This window comes from Nannospalax galili, unplaced genomic scaffold, assembly GCF_000622305.1.
Source record: "Nannospalax galili isolate Female #2095 unplaced genomic scaffold, S.galili_v1.0 scaffold664, whole genome shotgun sequence".
NCBI lineage: Eukaryota > Metazoa > Chordata > Mammalia > Rodentia > Spalacidae > Nannospalax > Nannospalax galili.
Window position 1 is genome coordinate 4,280,494 of NW_008354274.1, and position 11,060 is coordinate 4,291,553.

Below are 11,060 nucleotides of genomic sequence, written 5' to 3' on the forward strand. Positions count from 1 at the left end.
TTTCTTTCTTTCTTTCTTTCTTTCTTCTTTCTTTCTTTTTTTCTCTGTCTGTTTTGCCTGCGTGCATGTAAGTGCATTACGGGCATGCAGTGCCCACAGAGATGAGAAGAGGTCATCAGATTCCCTGGAACTGGAGTTATGGACAGTTGTGGTGCTCTATGTGGGTGCTGGGATTTGAACCCGGGTCTTCTGCAAGAACAGTCAGTGTTCCTAACTGCTGAGCCATCTCTCCAACCCCCAGGAGCAGGCAGTAGTTTTCCCTGCTGAGCCATCTCTCCAGTCCTGTTTGTTTAAATTTGTTTTTTTTTTTGTCTTTTTGAGACAGGGTCTCCCTGTAGCCCCAGCTGCCCTGGAACTCACTATGTAGACCAGGCTGGCCTTGAACTCACAGAGATCAGCCTGCCTCTGCCTCCTGAGTGCTGGGATTAAAGGCTTGTGCCACCACGCCCGGCAATATGCTTTCTTAACTACTGAGCCATCTCTCTAGCCCCCTTGACTTATTTTTTTTATAAATATTTAAAAATATTTTATTTTTTGTGTATGAGTATATTGTGTACATGTGCACTAAGAACATCCATGTTTGTGCAGTGCCCAAGTGGGTCAGAAGAAGGCGTCAGGTTCCCTGAAACTGGAGTTACAGATGGTTGTCGGTCACCATGTGGGTGCTGGGAATCGAACCCCAGTGCTCTGAAAGAGCAGTCAGTGCTCTTAACCACTGAGCCATCTCTCCAGCCTTCCCCTTGACTTATTTTTATTTTATGTGTATGAGTGTTTTACCTTCATGTGTGTTAGTGCACCATCTGTGCAATGCCCTCAGAGGCCAGATGAGGGCATTGGATTTCCTGGAACTGGAGTTACCACGTGGTTAACTGGAGTTACCACGTAGGTACATCTATGTCATACAATGCCTGAAGAAGTCAGAAAAGGGCATCAGATCCTCTGGAACTGGAGTTAGGGATGGTTGTTAGCCACCATATGGGTGCTAGGAACCAAACTTGGGTCCTCTGCAAGAGCAGCAAGTGTTCTTAACCACTGAGCCCTCTCTCCAGCCCCTTATTATTTTTTTAGGGAGGAGGATGGTCTTTTTAGAGGCAGGGTCTCCCTGTAGCCCCAGCTGTCCTGGAACTCACTATGTAAACCAGGATGGTCTTGAACTCACAGAGATCCGCCTGCCTCTGCCTCCCAAGTGCTGGGATTAAAGGCGTGCGCCACCATGCCCGACTAGACTTCTTTTTTTTTTTTTTTTGGTTTTTAAAATATTTTATTTATTATTTTTATTTTGTGTGTATGAGTGTATTGCCTGCATATAGGTAAGTGCACCCATGTCGTGCAGTGCCCATGAGGACAGAAGAGACCATCGGATTCCTTGGAACTGGAGTTATAGACAGTTGTTAGCTGCCATGTGGGTGCTGGGATTCGAACCTGGGTCTTCTGCAAGAGCAACCAGTGTTCTTGACTGCTGAGCCATCTCTCCAGCCCTGACTCTTTTTTTTAATTTATTTATTTTTATTTTATGTGTATGAGTGTATTGCCTGCATGTATGTGAGTGCACCCATGTCGTACAATGCCGCGGAGGTCAGAAGAGGGCTTCGGATTCCTCTGGAACTGGAGTTAAGGATGGTTCGTAGCTGCTGTGTGGGTTCTGGGAATCAATCCCGGGTCCTCTGCAAGAGCAGTCAGTGCTCTTAACCACGGAGCTGTCTCTCCAGCCCCCTGGACTCTTTTTTTTTTCAGATTTTTTTTTTGTCTTTTTTTGTTGTTTGTTTTGAGACAGGGTCTCCCTGTAGTAGCCCCAGCTGTCCTGGAACTCACTATGTAGACCAGGCTGGCCTTGAACTCACTAAGATCCGCCTGCCTCTGCCTCCCAAGTGCTGGGATTAAAGGCGTGTGCCACCACCACACCCAGATTAAGTTTTTTTTTTTTTTCCTTATTTATTTATGGGGTTGGAAAGATGGCTCGGCAGTTAAGAGCACCAGCTGCTCTTGCAGAGGACCCAGGTTTGATTCTTAGCACCTGTATGACACGCTAACAACTATCCTGGATCTGGAGTCATGGAGAGTTGTTAGCTGTCATATGGGTACTGGGAACCAAACCCAGGTCTTCTGCAAGAGTGGCTGGTGCTTGTAACCGCTGGGCCATCTCTCCAGCCCCTATTATTATTACTTTTAATTGTGTATATTTGTATTTGTTTCTATGTGGGGGTATGTACACAATGATTGCAGGCGCCTGAAGGGGCCAGAGGTGTTAGATTTTCCTAGAGCTGGAGTTACAGGCAGTTATGAGTTGCCTGGTATGTGTGCTGAGATTTGAACTGGAGTCTTTTACAAGAGCAGTAAGTACTCTTAATTTCCAGACCACCGTTTGTTTTGTTCTGAGACAGGGTCTCCCTGCAGCTCCAGCTGGCCTGGAACTCGCTATGTAGACCAGGCTGCCTCAATCTCGCAGAGATCTGCCTGCCTCTGCCTCTCAAGTGCTGGGATTAGGGGCTTGCGCCACCACATCCAGCCTTAGACTCTTCTTTTCCAGGGCTACCAGGGCTATGTCACCCCAGAGGGCAGCCATCACTGGTGAAGGCTGTCTTGGTGAGAGTTGGGACTATGTGCCTGCCAGGGCAATTAAGGACAGTAGATAAGCACAGGCTTCTTTGCTCAGGGGAGTTCTTAAGCTGTTCCCAACACTCACCTAGTCTCTGTGACCTGCTCTAGTTTCTCTATTTCTCTTTCTGTCTCTCTCTTTTTCTGTCTCTTTCTATCTCTTTGTGTCCATCTCTGTTTATCGTTTCTCTTTCTCTGTCTCTGACTTTCTATCTCTGTGTCTCTCTGTCTCTGTGTCCCCCTGTCTCTGTGTATTTTTCTGTGTCTCTCTGTGTGTCTCTCTATCTCTGTATCTATCTCTCTGTCTCTATGTCTCCATTTGTATCTCTGTTACTCTGGGGCTGTGATCAGCAAACTTAGGGTCCAGGGCCCCCACCATCCAGGGGAACAGTCTGTGAGCAAGACAGCATAAGCACGTGAGCCTGCATTCATTGAGCATCTACTGGGTGCCTGCTCCCTTGCAGAGAGAGGCTATGCATTCCTTTATAGAAGTGGCACATAGCCAGAGGCTGAGCAACAGAAGGTGGTCAGGAGGGTCACACAGGAAGGCAGTGGGTTCGAAACCCATCTTCCTGGGACCCCTCCCAGGGCAGGGCCACAGGGCTCTGTCACTCAGATGATAGCCATCACTGATGAAGGCTGTCTTGGGGCTAGAATTTGTACTGGTGGACGCTTCCAGTCTGATGATGGAGGCACTGGCTATGGTGGGGGTGGGGTGGGGGGGGTTAGATGGGAACCTAGGGGCCCAAGAAGGAGCAGAGAGGGGAACCCAAAGGCTTTGGCAGCCATGTGGGGCTGCACAGTGGGTCTTGGCACTCATTGTGGGCAGTGGGGTGACTGAAGCTAGGAAGGAGCATGGCAGGGTGTGGCCAGGAGAGGCTGATAAGGAGCTCAGACTTTATAAGGAGGGGCTGCTAGAATATTCTGGGGGTCCTGCAGGCAGTGTAGATAGGGTGGAACAAGGTGGCTGGTGCCATGTCCAGGTGGGATGTTGGAAGGCTGGCAGTGGTGGGCAGACTGGGGTGCTCTGGCATGGGGACTCTGGGAGGACATGTTCTGCGAGTTATAGACATAACTGGTGGTCCCAGGGGAAAACCACAGGCACAGCTTTTGAGCTACAGTGTCCAGGGTTGGGGAGCCAGGACTGGCCATGTGGTGACCTGTGGGGTGGGTTTAGAACTCAGGCCCTGGCCATCTACTCTGCCCTTGCCTACCCACTTCATAGTAGTTACCCTCCTTACCAGCTTTTCTGGTTTTTATGACTGCTGCCCTGAGGAGCAGGAAACTCTACTTCCAGGACCAGCTCTGGCTGAACTGGCATGATATCACCCTTTGTCCCTTTTATGGGAACCCTCAGGCAGGTCAGCAGCTTTTTCTGGGCAAGGGTTGGGACTATGATCCCATGTGACAGGCTTGTATGCTCCTGGGGTTGGGGAACTCACTGCCCACTCACAGGCTCCACACCCACTGCATGTACCCAGGTGCCTTCTTGGTGCCAGTGTGTGGCTCGGGCATAGAAGACTTGCTTCCATTCCTTGCAGTGGGTAAAGGGACATCACTGCCTGGCTCCAAGGCAGGGGCCACTTTTGGGAAAAGTCCTGCCTAGACAAGCCCTGGGGCCAGCTAGGAAGCATCATCTCACCCTGTCCTGTCTGTAGATAAAGTTTCTGAGAAAACTGTTGAGTGCAGCCACCTGGATGATTGAGGATCTGTGAGAGGTGCCTTCCTTAGTCACACCTGTCACCCACAAGGGCTAGTGGAAAACAGGCCAACAAGGAAGCAGGAGGCTAAGACTGCCCTTTCTCCACAGACACCTCTGGGGGTTCCCCCACAGCCTCAGTTTCTTCCTCTATGCATGTAGAGGAGTGATCCTGGCTTGCCTGGCACCTCCATGACTGAATGGCAACAGACAGCTTTTTATTTATTTTTTATTTTTATTTATTTATTTGGCTTTTAGATATGATCTCCTGTGAAGACTTGGCTGGCCAGGAACTTACAGAGATCTGCCTATCTCTGCCTCCTCTGTGCTGAGATTAAAGACATGTACCACCACACCTGACTCTGATTTATTCATTTTTATTTTATGTGTATGAATGTTTTACCTGAATGTATGTAAATGCAGCCATGCATACAATGCTCTCAGAAGTCAGAAGTGGGCATTGGATCCCTGGAACTGGAGTTAAGGAGGGTTGTTAACCACCATGTGGGTGCTGGGAACTGAACCTGGCTCCTCTGCAGGAGGATAGCCAGTTCTATAAATTAGAGACCAGCCTGGGCAACTTAGACTCTGTCTCAATCTCTCTCTCTCTCTCTCTCTCTCTCTCTCTCTCTCTCTCTTTTTTGAGACAGGGTTTCCCTGTAACCCCAGCTGGCCTGGAACATGCTATGTAGACCAAGATGGTCTCGATCTTACAGAGCTACAACTGCCTCTGCCTCCCAAGTGCTGGGATTAAAGGTGTGCGCCACCAGGCCCAAACAATTATTATTTCAAAATTTATTTTAATTTTTAAATCTTTTTTTTACTCATAAGTATTTATTAGAGATGTTTTTAAAAACATAAATTCCCAATTTTGATTTACAGTAGCATAAAACTTAAATGTTTAACAGGGAACTGTTAATTCAAAATCCAAAATCTATTTTTATTTTATGTGCATGAGTACCTACACCCATGTTGTGCAATACTCACAGGAGCCAGAAGAGGGCAGAAAATCCCCTCGAACTGGAGTTACAGTTGGTTGTTAGCCACCATGTGGGTGCTGGGAACTAAACTAGGGTCCTCTGCAAGAGCAGTCAGTGCTTTTAGCTGCTGAGACACCATCTCTCCAGCCCCTCAATCATGTTTTATTTTTAATTTTTTTTTAAAAGAAAACCAGCCAGGCTGGGGCTACAGGGAGATTCTGTCTCAGACAGACAGACAAACAAACAAAACAAACAAACAAACAAACAAACAAACAAAGGAAAACCAGAGCTGGGGCTGTGACCCAGTTGGTGGAGTGCTTTCATGCATGCATGCAACCCCGGGTTCCATCCCCAGCACTCATATAAACCCAGCATGGTGGCACCTGCCTGTCACCCCGGCCCCAGGGAAGAAGAGGCAGGATGAACTCAAGTTCAAGGTCATCTTTGTTTATAGCTCCAGGCCAGTCTGAGCTAATAGAGTCCGGTTCTCAAGAAACAAAAAGGAAAAAAACCCCAATGCCTTTGCTGAGGAGTCCTGGCTGGGGGCCAAGGCGGGAGAGCACTCCGCCTCTTTTCTCCCAGTCCCAGGAAGGAGGGGCGGGGTCTGATGGAATGGGGCTGGACGGCTGGCGCTGGAGCCTGTGAGGAGCGGGGCTCGGGGGCGGGGCCAGGGGGTGTGGTCGCCAGGGGGCGTGGCCGCCGGCCTCGCGGGCAGCTGAAGCAGTGCCGTGGGTCTCCCCGAGCTGTCGCCTCCCTGAGCGGCCGGCGATCGGCGGGACCCCACGTCCGTCCGCGCTCTGGGGCCCGAGCCGGGCCTGTGACCCGCGTCTTGAGCCCCCGGCCCGTCCCACCTCCCTCATGGCGGCCACCCGGGCCCTGCAGGAGTGGTGCCGCCAGCAGTGCCAGGGCTACCGCGACGTGAGCATCACCAACATGACCACCTCGTTCCGCGACGGCCTGGCCTTCTGCGCCATCCTGCACCGGCATCGGCCCGACCTCTTGTGAGTGTCCTTTGACCTCTGCGTCTGGTGGGGGAAACTGAGGCCCCGCCTGCCTGGGATCCGGGTCAGAGCTGGGGGGGGCACCCCTCTTCCCGGATGGATCACCCCAGGGCAGGGCAGGGTCCTCAGGCTCAGCCTACGGGGGAGGGGGGGGAGATGCAAGGCTGCTTAGCACAGTGGCCTCTGTGCAGGCCACCAAGTGCAGCTGGGCCAGGGCCAGGCTGTGGGCCGTCCAGCTGGCTTAGTCAGTGGTGACTCAGGGCGGCGACCGCCTTCTTCCAGCTCCCTGGGAAAGGGTGAAGGAGCAGCTCCTGGGGGCCTTCTGAGACCCTGGATTGTCCTGGGGGTCAGGGTCCAAGATCAGGGTCACTTGAGGTCTCCAGTGAGTACTGCCCCTCCTCCCAGCCTAGCCTGTCACCTTTGGGAAAGCAATCAGATGAGCAAGCCTTAGCCCTCTATGCACCTTAGTGTAACAGGGGACAATGGAGATGGGGCCACCTTCCTTGGAAGAAGCAGGAGGGGGCTGGGGCTGGGGTCTGTGTCCCAATAAGGTCCTGGCATAGGAAGCTGAAAGAGGAGAGGCTGGCTCAGCCTTGTTGCTCGAATTTGCCTCACAACTGAATCTATTCTATCAGTTATTCACTCAGCAAACGTTTTGGATAAATGTTACAGGGACCTAACTTAGGCTGGTGATAAGGGAAACAGGCCCACACACAAGACCACCTACAGCCCAGGCTCTCCTGGAAAAGAATTGTCCTGGGACGTGGTGGCTGGGGCCAGAAGGGCTGGCATGGTAGAGGGGGCGTGTTTCGCAGGGAGGTGATCAGGTGAAGGAAGGCCTAGGCAGTACCTTACCTCTGGACCTGGCCTCAGTCAGACTTCTTGCTGCGAAGACAGGGAAACTGAGGCTCGAAGAGCGCAAAAACCCTTGCTCAGGTCACTTGGCTTAGTAGGCAGAGCCAGGTCTGGCACCATCTGGCTCTTTCTCTGTGCCAAGCTCAGCTCTGCCTGGGAGAGAAGTGGGAATCTTGAGCAAGAAGCTGTGCTCCTGCCCTGGGGTTGTGAAACACACCCTTGGAGCTGCCTGGGGAGTCCCCCTGTGGCTCCCTGCTTCAGGCTCTGCTCCTGGGCCTAGTCCAGGCCTCCTCATCCTTTTCAACCTCAAAGAGGCGGTGCTTTGAGTCCAGTGACCCATCACTTGGAAAGTGGGGGAGCTGGGCTTGGTGGAGGGTGGGCCAGGGATGTGGGCACCAGAAAGACTTAGAGCAGGAAGGTAGGTAGCCAGGACCCACTGAGGGTTCATGGTGAGGCTGGATGGTGGTCTGGTGCAGGGAGTCCAGATGAGACCAGCATGACAAATCTTCGAGGGGATGATGGAGTGGCGTCAGCTGGCCTAGTAGTCTCAGTTGGAGACTGGACATTTGGGGCCTTTCTGGACTTGAAGGGTTTCTGTCTGAGGCCAGGTGTGTGTGTCCTGGGGGTCAGGGTCCAAGATCCGGGTCACTTGCGGTCTCCAGTGAGTACTCCCACAGGGAACAGAGGTGTGCACATGTGTGTATACACTTGTGTGTGTGCCTGTATGTGCGGACACAAGCAGTTGTCATATATTTGCTTATTTAGCTGAAAGCACCTGTCTATATTGTATAAGCTCTCCAAAGTCCCCAAGTGCAGGGAGCAATGTCTTGGTCCCAGAGACAACACTAGAGCCCACAGGGAACCCAGAGGCTCTAACAGGAAGGAGGCTGGAGGAAGAGGCACCGGCAGCTCCACTTGGGATGTTATCTCACACTTCTGACTTCCCTGCTGTCCGTCCCCACTGAACAGGGAGCTGGAGAGGAACGGGTGTCTCTCAGCCACTGCCAGATGGACTTAGAGATGGATTTCTCTATATCTGGAGCCCCACAGCAGGTGCACATAAGGGCAGCAGGTGGGACTCAGTAGATGTGGTAGGAGGTCTGCAGGAGCCTCTGCCCATTTTGGAGGAAAGGCGGTACCAGGACCAAGGAGTCGGAGATGGAGTGATGGGACCATGAACCAAGGGACACCTGGAACCCTTGGAGGCTGGAAAAGATAATAAGGGTCCTCCCTTTGTTGCCCCCAGAGAGATCATGACCCTGTTGCACCTTGATGCTGGACACTGGAATCTAGACACGCAAATTCCTGTGTGTGGAGTCCCCAGTGTGTGAACATTTGTCACAGAAAAGGAGTGCCGTGTTGGCAGGCATCATGTGGTTAATGAAATGTTACACTGTGGCTGAGTACAGGAGGAGGGACCCATGCCACCCAAACGTTAAAATCCTCCAGTGTGGGCTGTGGAGATGGCTCAGCGGATAAAGGGGCTTGCCACCAAGCCTGAAGACCTTGTTCAAGCCCCAGGACCTACATTGTGGAAAGAGAGAACCGACTCCTGCAAGTTGTCCTCTGACCTTCACATGTCACATGTATGTCCTCCCCCAATAAATGTAATTTTAAAAATGCCCCCAGCCTGTGCCCTGGAATGTTCTGGGCCAGGTGGTCGCTGGGGGTTAGGGGGGTGGCACGCCTCGCTGCAAAGCCCTCATGTTCCCCAGTAGCCACCAGGAGGGAGGCAGATTGCAGTGGAACACAGTTACGGAGAAGCTGTCTTCTCTGAGGAGCCTGGAGATGGGACCTTGGCCTAGGGGGTGTCCCAGCCCCCCAGCCTTCCAGTCCTGTCTCCTTCGATGCTCTGGCAGCAGGAGGGTGGACATCCTGTCTCTTTGTCCTTTACTTTGCCACCAGGAAGTCCTTCCCTTTGTCTGACCTCAGATCTTCCTGTTGCCTGTGGAGTATACTTCCTGTAGCTCTCTGTGGAGCCCAGCTGTGAAGCAGCAAGTCTGGGCATGGAGCCAGACAGGTGGGGTTGGGCTGCCAGCTCTGAGTTCATATGTACTGTGTTCCTGCACCTCCCACATCGCTAGGCCTACGGGGGTGAAGAAACTCCCAGTGACACCCACTGGGAGGTGGCGAGAGGGCCAGCTCCCTCCCTACCCTGTTCCATGTGCCCCTGCTCTGCCTCTGAGCAAAGGAGTTTTCCTGAAGGACCGCCTGCAGGGTCTGTTTCCGGGATGACACCACCCTGCAGGTGAGAGCTGGGGAGCTGCCCAGCACAGCAGCTCCACCCACCCACCTCTGGCCTGCAGCCCTGCCCAGACTGGAGAGCCTCAGGGTAGCCCAACTTCCATGTGGGCCTCACCAGGAATGGCCATGGGTCTCTGGTTGAGCCTTGGGATCAGAGGTAAAGCCCCCTTTGGGCAGGGGAACCCTGTAGCATCCAGGGATCAAACTCAGATTGTCAGGCTTATATGAATTCGTTTTTACCCACTGAGCCACATTGCCCACCCTTCTTTCTTGAGACAGGGTCTCATGTAACCCAGACTGACCTTGAACTTGCTATATAGCCAAGGATGACCTTAAACTGATCCTCTGGCCTCTACTTTCTGAGTGGTGGGATGTGAGCTGGGAACCACTGTGTTGGTTGGTTTTTGTCAACGTGACACAAACCTAGACACACCTGGGAAGAGAGAAGAATGTCATTTGTGGAATTTCCTCCATCAGACTGGCCTATGCGGCATTTTCTTGATTGCTAATTGATGTAGGAGGGTTCAGCCTACTGTGGTGCTGCCATCCCTGGGCAGGTGAGCCTGGACTGTATAAGAAAGGTAGCTGAGTAAGCCAGGGGGAGCAAACCAGTGGGCAGTGTTCCTCCATGGTCTCTGCTTCAGTTCCTGCCTCCAGGTTCCTGTCTTGAGCTCCTGCCTGGGTTTCCCTCAATGACAGACTATAACCTATAAGATGAAATAAACCCTTTCCTCACTGGAGGAAAGGTTATAGTGTTTATCACAACCACAGAAAGCAAACTAGGACAACAGTTACCACGCCCCATTGATGACATTCCTAGGGATGGAACCTTATGCTAGGCAAACCACCTGAGCTACAACCCAGACCCAAAGTTGGGGTTCGTTTTGTTTGTTTGGAGGCAGGATCTTTATCTATAGTCCAGGCTGGCCTGGAACTCATATGTAGCCTAGGCTGGTCTGGAACTCAGTATGTAGCCTAGGCTGGACTGGAACTCACTATGTGCCCCAGGCTGGCATGGAGTTCACTGTGTATCCCAGGCTGGCCTCAAACTTCGGCCAATCATCCTTATTCAGTGTTGGGATTGCATATGTGTGCTACCACAGCTGCTGTAAAGTCAGAGTTACACAGATATTTTCTTGGTCACTCATGGGGTGGCCTGAACTTCCAAGGAGACCCCTCCAGCTCTGGAGAGTGGTGTGAAGGCCAAGGCTAGAAGCAATCTGGGGCTGAAGCACATTTGCACAGATATTTGGGTGGGGGCCTGTTACTGTGTCTCTGAGACTTCAAGACCCTCCTGTTGGGGGTCCCTGGTGTCACAGGGTGTGTGCTATACAGAAGCCCAGGAGCAGCCATCTCTCTCCCTGGCCAGAGCCGAGGGTGGGCCGGGTGAGGCCAACTGACCTTTGCTCCCACATAGGCTGTGGTTGGCAGGAAGCTGCTTGGTCACAGAGGCCTTCTGTTCCCCAGCCTGAGGCCCGCTGCCCAGACCCCTGCCGCCGCCTTCTGGCCAGAGCTGTCCAAGGCTGCAGGGGGTGGGGTGCTGCCCTCCAGGGCACAGCTCACCCTGGTGCTGGCCTCCTAGAGGCCTTTTTGCCATGTTTGGTTCCCAGGCTCCTGGCTGGTCTGGCAACCCACCTGTGCTCTCTCTCTCTCTCTCTCTCTCTCTCTCTCTCTCTCTCTCTCTCT

General features: G+C 52.5%; 1 protein-coding gene across 1 annotated transcript in view; it reads left to right on the top strand.

The window, feature by feature from the left end:
• The first annotated feature begins 5,967 nt into the window (after nt 1-5,967).
• The window catches only part of Micall2 (MICAL like 2), a 27,742-nt gene continuing 22,649 nt past the window's right edge, over nt 5,968-11,060 (top strand). Inside the window, exon 1 of the mRNA XM_029555137.1 lies at nt 5,968-6,275. Coding sequence (XP_029410997.1) covers nt 6,133-6,275 — 143 coding nt within the window. The 5' untranslated portion in view covers nt 5,968-6,132. The remainder of the gene's footprint in view (nt 6,276-11,060) is intronic.